Source organism: Microcaecilia unicolor, chromosome 1, assembly GCF_901765095.1.
Source record: "Microcaecilia unicolor chromosome 1, aMicUni1.1, whole genome shotgun sequence".
In the NCBI taxonomy this organism is placed as follows: domain Eukaryota; kingdom Metazoa; phylum Chordata; class Amphibia; order Gymnophiona; family Siphonopidae; genus Microcaecilia; species Microcaecilia unicolor.
In genome coordinates, this window is record NC_044031.1 from 562,300,072 (window position 1) to 562,317,222 (window position 17,151).

Consider the following 17,151-nt stretch of genomic DNA (forward strand, 5'->3'; position numbering starts at 1 on the left):
AACAAAGAAAATATTATAATTTTAAAAAGATGGTTAGAGACAAAATATGCAATATCCATATACAAGGCAACAAAAATAATTAGCCAAACTATCGCACAAATACTGAAGAAGTGGTAGCTGAAATAGAAAGGACTCTTACCACAGGACCAATTCAAGAACTATATTTGTGGAAAAGTTTCCTAAGCATTTCTAGAACTCTGTATCTGAGTAGAACTTTGAGAAGGGGGAGGGGGCCGGGAACCTCACCTAGTTAAGATTAATCATCCAAAATGTCTGTACCAAAAACCCAAATCTAAGAACTACATATCCAAAATTCCTATTCTAATGATTGCTATATATAAGCCCACCTTCACTGCAGAAATTCAGTACTTTCATAAACATATCTATTTAAAAAAGGAATAAAAACAGGAATCTCTATAGTTTGATAAATGCTGCTTCACTTCTCCTCCAGCTCCCCTATGATTAAGGGTAATGGGGTTTGATATATTGCCTCTCTGTGGTACAAAGCAGTTTACAATTATCATATGCAGGTACTTTCTCTGTACCCAGTGGCCTCATAATCTAAGGGCCCTGTTTACTAAGCCACGCTGTAGGCACACAAACGTTTTAGCGTGCGCTAACGCTAGAGACACCCATAGGAATATAATAGGTGTCTCTATCTTTAGCGAAGCTAGTTTTTAGCACGTTAAAAAGTTTGCGCCCACAGCACAGTCTAGTAAACAGGCCCCTAAGTATTGTACCTGGGGCAATAGAGGGTTAAGTGACTTGCCCAGAGTCACAAGGAGCTGCAGTGGGAATTAAACCCAGTTCCCCAGGTTCTTAGCCCACTGCACTAACCACTAGGCTACTCCTCCACTCCATTTAACCCTAGGGACTCCTGCTTTCCTAGAATTTCATGGCCATGGAAAAGACCACAAAATCCAGCCATTCTTTTGTAACTGGCTGGTCACCATGGAATTGGAGACAAGCAAGACTAGTGGAGAGGCAAAGTTGCCAGTGACACTAACTCATGCCTCTCCCTGATCAGTTAGAAGAGGGAGAGCAGAGGCAGTGCCTCATACCACTTTCTACCTCTTTGTTCTGGGCCCAAATGAACAATGCAACTGTGTGGTGTCCAGTGCATTTCAAATGGTTCACAGTCAGGCCTAGGTAGAAGAGAAAGGAGCCAGCCTGTAGCACTAACAATGTTCTCTTGCTACTGCCTAATCATTGGGGGTGGGGGTGGGGGGGGGGAGTTGGAGGGAAAGCAGGATGCTGGGGCATGTGTTTTGGAAAGGATATGAGGGTGGATGCTTCAGGGCTGACTCTTAAAGGGGCCAGCACATGTAAAAATTAGTCCCCTATGCCCCTCCCCCAAGAGAAAGCCCATGTTGCACACCTCTCTAATATTGAACCTCAACCCCCCACCCCAAAGTTTGCCCTCCCACCCAGAAACCCTACTCCAAGGGTAGGCAGCCTCCTCCACCACCCCCACCCCCTGTATCTTAAATTTTCCCTAGTGTCTAGTTGGCAGGCAGAAGCTATTCCCCCTCACCAGCATGGGGAAAGAAAATGGCACTGGCGAACTCTAGCTGTAGTATTGCAGTACTGCCACTAGGGGGTCATGTTTTCATATAAGGGCTGTATGTGGTGCAAGCCGCAAGCCACGGTATGATATTTACATACTAATGAGCTGTTTTACATGCACTTGCATGTTTTTCATCTCATTACTATGAAACCCATGGTGCCTGAACACTGCATTAGTGCAAAACAACATTATTTAAAGGACAGTAATGCAGGTTATTGCCCTAACACAGTCTGATAACTTCCCCTTTTAAGTTTCTTCATTCACAAATAAAAAGTCCCACTTTTGGAATGACAGACTCACATCAATACGCAGTAAATTCTGGGAATAATGAAAATCTTGTTTTTAGTCAACTATTCCCAAAAAAAAAGCATGCTACGAAGCACAATACAGTACAAAAATAACCAGGCAGCTCAGGTTTAAAAACTCTAGTCCCACTAAGCAAATGTTGAAAATGTTCTTGACACCACTCACATTATTATCTATCGTTTCTCTTAGTCTTGTAAGATCCTCCATGGCTGCATCCCAGTTCTGCATCAGAATTTCAGAAGCGAGCTTTCCCCAGAGAGAGCTCAAAGCATTTCGATCTGTCGATGGAACCTGTTTATAACAAGTAAGAGTAAATACAGACCAATATTAACATTGAGTTGAAGAGTTTGCAAGTAGTGGGCAAGACAATATAAACACTGAATTTGCAAGTTTTTTTTAAAGTTTTATTCATTTTCATTAATGAACTGGAAGCTGCCTCAAACAGACCGCTCCAAATATAATAACCCCACTCACATTATGCTAATACAGTGTTAGTTGTACCAAAAATTGTTCCAGAACAGGAGGTGGGTTCTCTATCATTGCCTACACCAGATACAGAGCTCTGACATCTAAACTTTTCAAGTTAAAAACTGGTAAGACTATAATAAGCTCCAAACACACAAAAGAAAGGTCAAGCTGTAAATAAAATTAAGTTAAATATTTAAAACACAGCTCTCCCATGTCTTCCACATCAATTTATCAACCCTTGAATAAACGTTTGTTTTATCAAGTATTTGGATCTCAAGTTATGATGTCCACATCAACTGAATACATCAAAAGTTTATAAAGACAGACAGGTACAATGAGAAATTTCAATTTTTCATTTCTTAACAACATTAAACTGTGAACTGCCATTCTCATTAACATTTCAGTTTTACCTTTCCCCTTTTCTCAATACAGCAAGCCCTTAGACCAACATCAATTTTCGTAATTTAAGAAGAAAACTTAATAGTCACATATTCTTTAAGTTTTGATGATGCACTTTGATTGGCATTTGACATTGTGGACTCATCATGTATTCATTTTGCTGATAAAAAGAAATATACACACTTAAAACAAGAGGCCCCACATACTAGAAGTGCTGTGCACCCTAGCTGTTCCCTAAAAGCTAATTTCTATCAGCAAGAGAGAAAGAATCCTGAATCTACTTGGAAGTAATTGAAAATGTTACATGCTGTGAACTTTCCATTGAAAGCCATAAGGGTGTATTAAGGACTCAAATTTTAAAATATCCCTTTTTACCATCACCATTAGCTCAACTTTTATCTGTTAAAAAGTAAAATAAATGCCCTGTTTAGTTACAGCAAGAATTCATACTAAAATAATCAAGTTGAGGCTGAATCTTTCCAAAATGCCATTTTTCTTCAGACTGTTTCATCAATAGTACTACAAGCCAGCACAGCTCTTGGGGTCAACCAGTCTTAATTTATACAACCACTGAACTCTACCAGGTCATTCACGGTGTCAGATTCTAATCTCCAATCATACAATGGTTCTTTCATAGTTTGTTTCTCCAGCTATCACTTTAAATTAAACTTCACCTAACAAATGTGTAATACATAGGTCTGTCAGCAAGAACAAGAAATAAACCTATTCTTAACTAGCTATGAATCTATCGTTTTTCTCATGAAAAACAAGTCATAAAGAGAAGCACAAATAGTGTTTGCAATATATTAGGGATGTACATGGAAAAACTCATCTTTCCATTTCAATGACTTTCATTTTCCAAGTTATTTCATTTATTTCACTTTGAATTCCTTTATATTAAAAGCAATGAGAAAAGCAATTCTTATTTTTAATCTAATCTAACCTCAAGTTTATATGCCACATTCCTGGTCCACAGAAGGACCACCCAATGTTCTTTACGACAGTCTAAAGAATTCACAATCAATTTTTAACTTTGGACTTCCTAGCTAAGTTCCATAAAACTTAGGGATCCTTTTACTAAGGTGCGCTGAAAAATGGGCTACGGTAGTGTAGGTGCATGTTTTGGGTGCACGCCGACCCATTTTACAGAGCGCCTGCAAAAAATGCCTTTTTAAAAATTTTGCCGAAAATGGATGTGCGGCAAAATAAAAATTGGTGTGCGTCCATGTTGGGTTTGAGACCTTACCGCCAGCCATTGACTTAGCGGTAAGGTCTCACGCGTTAACCGGGCGGTAATGACCTGTGCACGTCAAATGCTACTTGGTGCGTGTAGCGGACGCACGCCAGAAAAAAATTATTTTTCAGATGTGCGTACCTGACACGCGACAAAAACAAAATTACCACATGAGCCATGCGACAGCTCTAAATTGGCCGCGTTGGGCGCACATAGACGCTTATGCGGCTTAATAAAAGGGACCCTCAGAGAGATACCAGAAGAGGCAAAACGCACCTTAAGTCAACAAGAGTGGAACATAAGTGGCACAAAAAAGTAGCAAGGATTCCCTCATAACACAACTAGCAGGGCAAAAGGCCAAACAATGGAATGAAAACTAAAGCACAGTGAGGAGGCAAAACAGTACAAACAGTGGTATGAACAGTTCAAGGTTCTATGACAACAGGGCACCAATGGGCCGATGCTCAGAACTCCCACGATAAGCTAACAGTGCAGAAACCATACTGCTGGAACAATGCAGAAACCTAGCTCACCAGTGCTCAAAGGAAATGATATTCAAATTATGTATGTACCGTAAAAGCAAAACCAAAGGGGAAGGAATATGCTTGAAGCATGCACAGAAGACATTTGTGGTAACTTCAGGACCTGTAAACCACTTAGATCAGTTATCTATTTGTACTGTGCAGCGGTATGTAAGAAATTTTCACAAACCAAGTCTGAAGGCATACTGGTCAGAAAAACAGTGTATTTTAAAAAGTACTATCTAGGAGGAAGGGAGGAAGGGAATAAGATTACAGACAGGTTAAAACAGTGTTCTTTTGTTCTTCTATTTATTCAGCTACTGTGCTGATGAGGAAACAGAAGCCCTGGACCTTTCCATCTGACCTTGGATCCACTCCAGTAGTGGGGACACTTGATCTCTTTGTTATTTGCAGAAAAGGGCCATGGATGACTTCAGAAGCTGTGCTGGAGGATGGACAATAAGTGGTGACCGTAGCCCTGGAAACTATACTGAGCCCCAAAATGAGGGAGTGGCCCCTGAGCATGTGCAACAGTGACCAGAATACTATTCCTCAGCACCAGTAGGTGATGCCACATCACCAGCATTGGTGAGTTCAGTGGTAGCAAGTATAAAGCGAAGATACTTACCTGTGGCAGGTATTCTCTGAAGATAGCAGGCTTTAAATTCTCACAAGTAGGTGACGCCAACCCAAGTCGCCAGATCCGGGACTTATGATTAACATAAGTATAGCTTAATAGAGCGCGAGACATGCTCTACCACGCATGCGCGAATGCCTTCCTGCACACTGTATGAAGGCGGTCTCCTCAGTTTTATACTACAGCATACAAACTAAAAATAAGAAAGGAGACAACTCCAAGGGGAGATGGGAGGGACCGTGAGAATATACAGCCTGCTGTCCTCAGAGAATACCTACTACAGATAAGTATCTTTGCTTTCTCCAAGAACAAGCAGGCTTATCTATTCTCACAAGTGAGGAATCCCTGGCACCCATGCTCACCAAAAACAAACATTGGTCAATTGGGACTCGCAACGGCAAGGTCATAATACAGATTAACATGAAACTATATACAATCTGAATGAGAGTGCAGCCTGGGACAGAATAAAATGGCCTTAGGAGGGTGGAGTTGGATTCTAGACCCCAAACAGATTTTGTAACACTGTCTGCCCAAACCAACTTTCGCATCGGGTATCCTGCTCAAGACAGTAGTGTGATGTGAACGTGTGGACTGAAGACCACATTACAGCCTTGCAAATTTCTTCAATGGAGGCAGACCTCAAGTGGGCTACCGACGAGGCCATGGCTCTGATGTTGTGAGCCATGACATGACCCTCTACAGCCAGGCCAGCCTGGGCATAAGTGAAGGAAATACAATCTGCCAGCCAATTAGAAATGGTGTGTTTCCCCAATGGTGGCCTCCATCCAGTTGGGATCAAAAGAAATAAAAAGTTGGGCAGACTGTCTGTAGGGTCTGGTCCACTCCATGTAATAGGCCAATGCTCCCTTGCAATCCAAGGAATGCAAGGTGCTTTCACGAGGTTGGAGAAAGAATGTTGGCAAGACTATCAACTGGTTTAGAAGGAACTCGGACACCACTTTCAGCAGGAAATTAGGGTGCATGCAGAGGACTACTCTGTTGTGATGAAACTTAGAATAAGGTACATCCACCACTAAGGCCTGAAGCTCACTGACTCTACATGCTGAAGTAACAGCCACCAAGAAAATGACCTGCCAAGGTCAAGCACTTCAGATGGCAGGAATTCAGTGACTCAAAAGGAGCTTTCATCAGCTGGGTGAGAACGATGCTGAGATCCCACGACACGGGTGGAGGTTTGACAGGGGGCATTGACAAAAGCAAGTCTCTCATGAAGCAAACAACTAAAGTCTGTCCAGAGATGAGCTTACCTTCTACACATTGATGATAAGCACTAATTGCATTAAGGTGAACCCTTACGGAGTTGGTCTTCAGACCAGACTCAAATAGGTATAGAAGGTATTCAAGCAGGGTCTGTCTAGGGTAAGCAAGGGGCTATAGGGCCTTGCTCTCACACCAAACGGCAAACCTCACCATTTGAAAGGACAGCACCTCTTAGTGGAGTCTTTCCTGGAAGCCAGCAAGACCCAGGAGACACCTGCTGAAAGATCCAAGGAAGTGAATTCTAGGCTCTCAACATCCAAGCTGTGAGAGCCAGAGACTGGAGGTTGGTATGTAGAAGAGACCCCTCGTTTTTCGTGATAAGGGTTTGAAAACACTCCAATCTCCATGGTTCTTCTGAGGATAACTCCAGAAATAGAGGGAACAGTACACCAGTACAGCACAATCAGAATCACGGTTCCGCGTTGTTGACTGAGTTTCAACAAAGGTTTCCCCCACTAGAGGTATGGGAGGATATGCATACAGAACTGTCCCCCAATGGAGGAGGAAGGCATCTGTCACTAGTCTGTCGTGGGCCTGAAGCCTGGAACAGAGCTGAGGGTCCTTGTGGTTGATCTGAGTGGCAAAAAGATCCACCAAAGGGGTGCCCCGACTCAGAAGATCTTGCAGGCTATGCCCATATTGAGAAACTACTCATATGGAGTGCTTCTTACTCCAGTCCCCAGGCAGGTTTTCAGGACATCTACAGTGAATATACATGAGATATATTTGCATACCAAGGAGGCAGTGCATGCAAATCTGTCATTCACATTCATTGTGGGTATCCCTGAAAACCCAGTTGGGTGTGCCCCGAGGATGACCCAGGATGAATGAATCCTGTTTGATTAAGGACAATTTGGTTCTTGATATGAAGCTTGACAATTTGGATTACTCTAGGAAAAAACAAAAAAAATCTTAGGCATAATAAAGTTTCCAAGATCTGAAAATTTTACCAAAAGAAATATCAGGTGTTTTGGGGACATTTTTAAATTTCAATGGAAGCTTTACCTCATCTGTTCCATGCATGTTATGACTGAAGGAGGTGCCACTCTCTCGGGGTCAGATGGAGCTGTCACAGATTTCTTCTTATAGTTTGGAGCTGACCATATTTTTTGGAATTTTCAACCTTGATTGTGATTTTTGTTCTTTAATCAGACCTTAGTCAGTTCTTAGTCTTTTCTTTAGGCAAAGGAAGGAATTGTTTTTGAATCTTAAATTAAGGCGATTCCTGGTGTGGCAATACCACCCTATTTTTCTACATACAATGATATAGCTATCTATATATCCCTTTCCCCTTTTTTTTTTCTTCTCACCCTGTTCCTTCTATCCTCTCAATTTTAATTGTAACCGTGTCACCACTGGTCTGGCGCTAGCCTAATCAGTACATTGTAAGCCACTTTGAGCCTGCTAACATGTGGGGAAAATGTGGGATATAAATGTGCTAAAATACATAATAAATAAACCATCATTCAAAGGTTGCATCAACACCTCAAGGTTTTGAATGACAGCCAAAGCAGTAAAAATGTTCAAAGATAGAAGGAAAGAGGAAAAGGAATGGGCACAGGCAGCTCCTTGTGACTCTGGGCAAGTCACTTAACCCTCCACTGCCCCAGGTACAAGTAAGTACCTAAGCCGCATTGAGCCTGCCATGAGTGGGAAAGCGCGGGGTACAAATGTAACAAAAAAAAATTTGATATCCTACCTTTCTATGTTTTTTTTTTTTTTGCTGCTACATTTAAAGCGGTTTACATAGTATATACAGGTACTTATTTGTACCTGGGGCAATGGTTAAGTAAGTTGCTCAGAGTCAGAGGGAGCTCCAGTAGGAATCGAACCCAGTTCCCCAGGATCAAAGTCCGCTGAACTAATCACTAGGCTACTCCACCACTCCAGAGTTAAATCAGGCCGCAATATGAGAGGCATTTACACAAGATGCTGAACCAAAAACAGCAGTGAAGCAGGAGCAGCTTGAACAGCCCACGGCATAGCAGACATTTTTTTTTTTTGGGGGGGGGGGAGGGGGAGACAAATAACCTAGAGGAACCAGGAGCGGGAAGACAGCAAACACAGCAGCAAGAGTGGCAACACCACAGCAGGATGTTAAAGGCTAAAAGTGTGGCCATTGGTTCAGTGGGTGTGAAACCTAAACAATTGGCCACTGGTGTTCACAGAGAGCGATAAACCCCAAAGATATGAAATATACCTGTGTGTTAATCCTGCTGCCACTCTCATATTAAAATCATGAAAATCCAGCAGAAGGAGGTTTATCTTAATGAAGACCAATTTTTCCACCAACTTTTATGCCAGTTATGAACTACAAACCACCAGCTGGTGGAAAGGAAATGGTGTACAATCTCAGTAAGGTCTGGCTAGATTGCTGCCTTGTGCACCTAGCACAGCAAGTGTGCCGAGACTGACCTCAATGGGTTTTTCAAGGTACAACATTGACCTAAGTTAGTATAGCGGTCCTCTTTGCAGAAGGTCTCTTCTGCCAATTGCTGTAGCCATGGCCTGTGGTGACCATGGGAGAGGTTGATTTGGGCTGGCGGATAAAGGAGGGGGTAGAAAATCCTAGCTGACAAGGTGCTGCTGATGTTCGTAGTTCTGCAAGGAGAACCCACTCTTTTCTTCCACTTCAACCCTACTGTCCCTTTGCCTATTGCAATCGCATTTCCAGAAGTTGCACACAATTATTCTTCTTAAAACAGTTTTCTAATACTACAGATAAAATGCATGCTCATGAGACAAATTCCAACCTGGAAAATGATAGAGGAGGGAAACAATCCAAGTTACAATGCAGGAAAATGAGATAATTAACAGCACTTCAAGTTTCCCCCAATATCCTATTTATTCCACTCACTCTAAAGCCTACTCTCAATAAAGAGACAATTTATAATCTGGAATACGGTAATGCACAAAAAAGATTAATGAAAGTAAAAAACCCACTAAGTACCTCATACATCATTCCTATAAAAATGATTTTCAGAGTGGCTTAGGATTATGCTGTAGTTAGTCACAGAAGAATGTTGGTTTATCTGCATTTTCTAGTTGGCAAGGTAAAAGTTTTGGGTTCCACATTAAGTATACTTTTTAGCCAGGATCATGTGCACTGGTTTGGCCTATGTCCATGTCGTTACAGTTGGCTCTGCATACTAACCTGCTTTCAGTGCTAGACATGCTAGAAGAGTTTCAGTATCTGGATTTTCCAGCAGATACAGCTAAGATACTAACCTGTAGCTGGTATTCTCCGAGAACAGCAGACTGACTGTTCTCACAAGTGGGTCGACGTCTGCGTCGGCCCAGGAAGCGGCAACATTTTTTCAGCAAAAATATAACATTTTCCCAGAGTCTTCTGGCGCGCGAGCAGCGCACACCGCGCAGACGACTTCTCGCCCATCGCGAGCGTGCCTCCTCAGTTAAATCAAAAAGCATATAAATAAGAAAACAACTCCAAAGGGGAGGTGGGCAGGATTGTGAGAACAATCAGCCTGCTGTCATCGGAGAATACCAGCTACAGGTTAGTATTTTCGCTTTCTCCGAGGACAAGCAGGCTGCTTGTTCTCACATGTAGGGTATCCCTAGCATCCAGGCTCACTCAAAACAATGAACATTGGTCAACTGGGCCTCGCAATGGGGAGGACATAACATAGATTGACCTCAAAACATCAAGAACTAACTGAGTGCGCAGCCTGGAACAGAACAAAAATGGATCTAGGGGGCTGGAATTGGATTCTAAACCCCAAACAGATTCTGCAGCACTGACTGCCCAAACACACTATCACATCGGGTATCCTGCTGAAGGCAGTAGTGAGACGTGAATGTGTGGACTGATGACCACATTGCAGCCTTGCAAATCTCCTCAATGGAGGATGACTTTAAGTGCGCCACTGATGCAGCCATGGCTCTAACAGCATGAGCTGTGACATGGCCCCCTAGAGTCAGTCCAGTTTGGGCATAAGTGAAGGAAATGCAATCTGCTAGCCAATTTGAGATTGTGCGTTTTCCGATGGCAACTCCCCTCCTGTTGTGGTCGAAAGAAACAAACAACTGGGCGGATTGTCTGAAGGGCTTTGTCTGCTCCACGTAAAAGGCCAACGCTCTCTTGCAGTCCAAGGTATGCAAACTGCTTTCGCCAGGGCGGGTATGAGGATGGAAAAAAATGTTGGCAAGACAATTGATTGGTTCAGATGGAACACTGATACCACCTTTGGCAGGAACTTAGGGTGAGTGCGAAGGACTACTTGGTTATGACGAAACTTGATATAAGGTGCATGAACTACCAAGGCCTGAAGCTCACTGACCCTACGAGCTGAAGTAACAGCCACCAAGAAAACGACCTTCCAGGTCAAGTACTTCAAAAGGCAGGAATTCAGTGGCTCAAAATGAGTTATCAGCTGGGTGAAAACAACATTGAGATCCCATGACACTGGTGGAGGTTTGACTGGGGGCTTTGCGAAAAGCAAACCACTCATGAAGCGAACAACTAAAGGCCGTCCAGAGATAGGCTTACCCTCTACACGCCGATATAAAGCAGTAATCGCACTAAGGTGAACTTTTACGGAGTTGGTGTTGAGACCAAACTCTGACAAGTGTAGAAGGTATTCAAGCAGGGTCTGTGTAGGACAAGAAAGAGGATCTAGAGCCTAGCTGTCACACCACACGGCAAACCCCCTCCATTTGAAAGAGTAACACCTCTTCGTGGAATCAAGACTTGGGAGACACCCTCTGAAAGACCCAAGGAGGCGAATTCTAAGCTCTCAACATCCAGGCCGGGAGAGCCAGAGACTGGAGGTTGGGATGTAGAAGTGACCCCTCGTTCTGAGTGATGAGGGTTGGAAAACACTCCAATCTCCACTGTTCTTCGGAGGACAACTCCAGAAGAAGAGGGAACCAAATCTGACGTGGCCAGAAGGGTGCAATCAGGATCATGGTTCCACAGACTTGCTTGAGTTTCAGCAAAGTCTTCCCTACTAGAGGTATGGGAGGATACGAATACAGAAGGCCTGACCCCCAATGTAAGAGAAAGGCATCTGATGCTAGTCTGTCATGGGCCTGAAGCCTGGAACAGAACTGAGGGACCTTGTGATTGATGTGAGTGGCAAAATATCCACCAAGGAGGTGCCCCATGCTCGGAAAATCTTGCGGACTACACCCATGTTCAGTGAGGTTGCATTATCCTGCTCAATCTGTCGGCCAGACTGTTTACACCTGCCAGATAAGTGGCTTGGAGAAACATGCCGTGACGGCGAGCCCAAAGCCACATGTGGACAGCTTCCTGACACAGAGGGAGAGATCCAGTGCCCCCCTGCTTGTTGGTGTAAAACATAGCAACCTGACTGACTGTCTGAATTAAGATTACTCGGTTGGACAGCCAATCTGTGAAAGCCTTTAGAGCGTTCCACGTCGCTCTTAAATTCCAGGAGGTTGATCTATAGACCTTTTTCCTGAAAGGCCAGGCTCCCTGAGTGTGGAGCCCATCTACATGAGCTCCCCACCCCAGGAGGGATGCATCCGTCGTCAGCACTTTTCGTGGCTGAGGAACTTGGAATGGTCGCCCCATGGTCAAACTGGATCAAATCGTCCACCACTAAAGAGAACTGTGAAAGTCGGTGGACAGTTGGATTACATCCTCTAGATCCCCAGCAACCTTGAAACCACTGGGAAGCTAGGGTCCATTGAGCTGATCTCTTACGTAGACGAGCCATGGGCGTTACATGAACTGTGGAGGCCATGTGCCCCAGAAGTATCATCTGCCGAGCTGTGACCTGCTGAGACGCTCGAACCATGAACACCAGGGACAGAAGGTTGTCCGCCCTTGCCTTGGGGAGATAAGCTCAAGCTGAGTGTTCAGCAGAGCTCCAATGAATTCCAATTTTTGAACTGGGGTAAGATGAGACTTGGGATAATTTATGACAAACCCCAGTAGCTCTAGCACTTGAATAGTCATTCGAATGGACTGTATAGCACCTGCCTCCGAGGTGCTTTTCACCACCCAATCGTCGAGATTAGGGAACACACGCACTCCCAGTCTGCGCAGCGATGCTGCGACAACTGCAAGAAGCCAGACCAAAGGGCAGTACACGGTACTGAAAGTGCTCTGTTCCCAGCCGAAATCGAAGATACTTCCTGTGAGCTGGAAGTATCCAGATGTGTGTGTAAGCATCCTTTAAGTCCTGAGAGCATAGCCAACCATTTTCCTGAATCATGGAAAGAAGGGTGCCTAAGGAAACCATCCTGAACTTCTCTCGGATAAGAAATTTGTTCAGGGCCCTTAGGTCTAGGATGGGACGCCGCCGCCGCCGCCCCCCCCCCCCCCCCCCCCCCCCGTTTTCTTTTGCACAAGGAAGTACCTGGAATAGAATCCCAGCCCTTCTTCCCCTGGTGGAATGGGTTCGACCACTTCGGCCTGTAAAAGTGTGGAGAGTTCCTCTGCAAGTACCTGCTTGTGCTGGGAGCTGTAGGACTGAGCTCCAGGTGGGCAATTTAGAGCCTTGGATTCCAGATCGAGGGTATATCCTAACCGGACAATCTGAAGAACCCACCGGTCGGAAGTTATAAGAGGCCACCTTTGGTGAAAAAACATTACCCTCCCCCCAACCGGCAAGTCGTCCGGTACGGACACGTTTACTGAGGCTATGCTGAACTGGAGCCAGTCAAAAGCCCATCCCTTGCTTTTGCTGGGGAGCCGCAGTGGCCTTAGGCACACGCTGTTGACGAGAGTGCTGAGACTGAGCCTGGGCAGGCTGCTGAGAGGCAGGAGTGTACCTATGCCTAGGATAGGAATAGGGAGCATTCCTCTTCCCTCTAAAAAACCTCCTAGAGGAGGAGGTAGTAGCAGAAGACGCACGCCGGGAGAGAGAATCCATAGCATCATTGTGCTTCTTGATCTGGTCAACTAGATCCTCTACTTTCTCACCAAAAAGGTTATCCCCCCGGCAAGGAACATCCGCCATCCGTTGCTGGACTGAATGATCCAGGTCAGAGACACGCAGCCATGAGACTCTGCGCATCACTATAACTTGGGCAGCGATCCTGGATGCTACATCAAAAGTGTCGAACGTACCCTTGGCCAGAAATTTGACACGCCTTTTGCTGCCTGACCACCTGGCGAAAAGGCTCGACCTGCTCCAGAGGGAGTGCATCAACCAAGTTGGACAGTTGCCTCACCGAGTTCCGCAAGTGGATGCTCATGAAGAGCTGGTAAGATTGAATTTTGGCAGCAAGCTTAGCGGCCTGATACGTTTTCCTCCCAAAAGAATCAAGAGTCCTAGCTTCTCTGCCTGGGGGCGCCGAGGCTACTACTACTACTACTATTAGCATTTCTATAGCGCTACAAGGCATACGCAGCGCTGCACAAACATAGAAGAAAGACAGTCCCTGCTCAAAGAGCTTACAATCTAATAGTCAAAAAAAAATAAATAAAGTAAGCAAATCAAATCAATTAATGTGAAGGGGAAGGAAGAGAGGAGGGTAGGTGGCATAGTCTCGAGTACTCTTGGCTCTCCTGAGGGCAGAGTCCACCACCATGGAACTGTGGGGTAACTGAGACCTCATCAATCCAGGTTCACCGTGGATCCGATACTGGGATTCAGTTTTCTTCGGGATCACGGGGCCAGACAGAGGGAACGACCAGTTCCGCATAAGGACTTCCTTCAGTACCGTATGTAGAGGAGCAGTCACAGCCTCTCTACATGGAGAAGGATAATCCAGGACCTCGAGCATCTCAGCCCTGGGCTCATCCTCAACCTCCATAGGGAAAGGAATAGCTGTAGCCATTTCCTGGACAAAAGATGTAAAGGACAGACTCTGTGGAGATAGTCTCCTTTCTGGTGGAGGGAAAGGTTCAGAAGAAATCCCAAAGGACTCGTCAGAAGAAAAGTACCTGGGGTCTTTCTCTGACTCCTACGAACGCTCCTCTTCAGTATCAGATAAGACCTCCCTCAGGGCACTCTGAGACTGAGCCTGCCTCGACATCGAGGAACAATGTCCTCGATGGCGATGTCCAGAAGTCGACGCCTGCATAGACTGCAGTGAAGCTTCCTCCACCGACGTCGAAGAGGACTCAACCCGGGTGGCAGCCGACGTCGGCTGGGGACCTCTCCGCAGGAGAAGGGCCAGATGCCACTGCAGTCGGCAGCGTGGAAGGCGCAAGCACCCCCGACACCGAAGCAGACTGGCGCAGCAATCCCTCCAGAAGCTCTGGAAGCAGGGCCCAAATGCATTCGTCGAGAGCCACCATTGGAAAAGACTGTGGGGTCGGTGGAGCAGCCAGTGGCAGAATCTGTCGAGGCTCAGGAGGAGGTATTGGGCTGCCACGAGATCGACGCATCAGCACCTCCTGTATAGAGGGAGAGTGGTCCTCTCGACGCCGACACTTCTCGGGTGCCGACTCTCTCAACGCCCTGGAGCTCCCGGCACCGTGTGTCGAAGGAGAACGATGGCGGTGCTTCTTAGCCTTCACTCGACGCCCGTCATCGAGACTCCTCGGTACCGATGAGAACATGGAATCCTCGCGTCTCCTCGGGGCCGGGTCCGACAAAGGTCGATCCCAGGGGGCCTGCATAACAGGAGGCCTCGAGGCAGGTGGAGACCCACTCAACGCCTCACTGCTCCCAGCATGTGGTGGTCTCGGGGCAGCCATTACCTCTCCTTCAGACATCGATGCTCCTCTCAATGTCGACTCCGATGACCTCGGTACTGATGTCATTGTCGACGTCAAGGGACCGGACCGAGCACCAAAAAGCTTTTCTCGCTGGGCTTCTCGAGATGCTTGAGTCCGTTTCTTCATACGAAGACACAGACTACAAGCAGCTGGGGTATGGTCGGGCCCAAGGCACTGGATACACCAGGGGTGGGTATCGGTACCCGAGATGGTCCGGTTGCACAGAGTACATTTGAAGCCAATGGGTGTCCTTTGATGACATGGAAGGAAAATCGGCTTTGGCAAAATCAAACGATGCGATTGTTTCAAAAAGTGAAGGATACAAAAAGGGGAAAACCCAGCCACGTCGAAAAGAAAGTAAACTTAATAATAGGCCAAAAAAAAAAAAACTAAAAGGAAACTAAGGGAATAACAAAAATTTAAAAGACATAGAAAAAATAAAGAAAAAAAGTCGTCAGACTCTTGTTCCTGGGCGAAAAAACAAGGAGAGCCGAAAAAAACGCTGTCACCTTGTCCGGACAAAAAAGAACTGAGGAGGCACGCTTGCGACGGGCGGGAAGTTGTCCGCGTATGTGCGGTGCGGTGCGGTACGCACTACTCGCGCGCCAGAAGACTCTGGCAAAGTTTTATATTTTTGCTGGAAAACTTTTGCCGCTTCCTGGGCCGATGCAGACGTCGACCCACTTGTGAGAACAAGCAACCTGCTTGTCCTAGGAGAACTTAAGTTCCCATTTGTTAGCAAAATGGGACATTCATTCACTGGCCAGCAACAATAAATTTACTGTGCTAAGACTTGAACAAGACACCAAACCTTCATTCTCAAAATTCACTCCAAGCACTAAACAAATGATATGAATAACCAGATCCTTTCATGTACTTGTAATGTAACCATGGGTCTGGTTTTACACTCTTGATTTAAACTATTTATATTTCCCCAAGTAAAATGCACTTTACTCTTAAACCCTCCATAATATTCAAGGGAAAACACATGACTCTCAGATAAGTTGCAAGCTCAGCACACATAAGAGATTACCCTCAATTTACCTACGTGACTTTCACCATGATAGTTGTGTGCATGCAAGATCAAGAAGTTACAAACATCAATATAAACAAAAGGTGTCATTTTGTAAAATGTCCCAAAAAAGCTATATTTTAAACACTATAAAAATAAAATCATTCTAGCAAATTAAGGGGCCCTTTTAGTAAACCGTGTTGAGCACTTAACATGCGGTAACTGTTAGCACATAGCTGGGCTTTGAGGTAATTTAGCAGTTACTGTGTGGTAAACCGCACATTAATGAGCAGATGATCGAAAGCCCCACGCTGTCCCAAACAGCGCTCATAAAATAGCACTGGAACAGCATGGGGCTTTACCGCCCCTATGATCAGAGATAATACTACTCAAATTTAAGCATGCTATTCATTCAAGCCTAGACCTCTCAAACACAGGGGCTTGGAGGTCCATGGGACCACTAGGCCCCCAAGTACCCACACCCTGAGTCAAGCAACATGGGGGGGGGGGCTGGAAGTCTGGTAGACCTCCAGTCCCCCTGACCCCCCCCCCCCCCCGACACAAGTTTGGGAGGGACTAGAGATCCGGTGAGTCTCCAGTCCCCTTAACTCCCCCTGGCATCCCCTCACAAGAATGGAGACCTGGTGGCCCAGTGAGCCGTGAGTTAATCCCCACCCCACCCCTGGTGGTCTTAGCGGCCCTTCCCCACCCCTACCATATGGTGTGAAGCTCCACCCAGCACATCCCAGGATGCACTAGGTAGGGCGCCACCATTTTTGAGGCGACGCCGATGGAAAAGTAGGGAGGCCACCTCCCTCCTCCACCGAAGGTAGTGGGGTGGGGAAGGGCCGCTAAGACCACCGGGGGGGGGGGGGGGGGGATTGACTCACAGCCAAAAGACAAATTGCAGTGTACAGTGTCCGTGATAAGGTAAACAAATACAATACAGAATAATGACACTGTAATATCTTGGCTCAATAGCTATATTTACTTTTTTTCTTTTCTTTTTTTCTTTAGAAGAGAATCCCTCAGAAACCTGTTGGACTACGTCCTAGGTTCACAACGGA

The 17,151-nt window shown here is 45.6% G+C and overlaps 1 protein-coding gene across 1 annotated transcript in view; it reads right to left on the reverse strand.

Annotated features, from left to right (window-relative positions):
* EIF3E (eukaryotic translation initiation factor 3 subunit E) overlaps positions 1 to 17,151 on the reverse strand; it is a 182,601-nt gene that overhangs the window by 88,522 nt on the left and 76,928 nt on the right. The window contains exon 6 of the mRNA XM_030218047.1: positions 2,039 to 2,164. Coding sequence (XP_030073907.1) covers positions 2,039 to 2,164 — 126 coding nt within the window. The remainder of the gene's footprint in view (positions 1 to 2,038; positions 2,165 to 17,151) is intronic.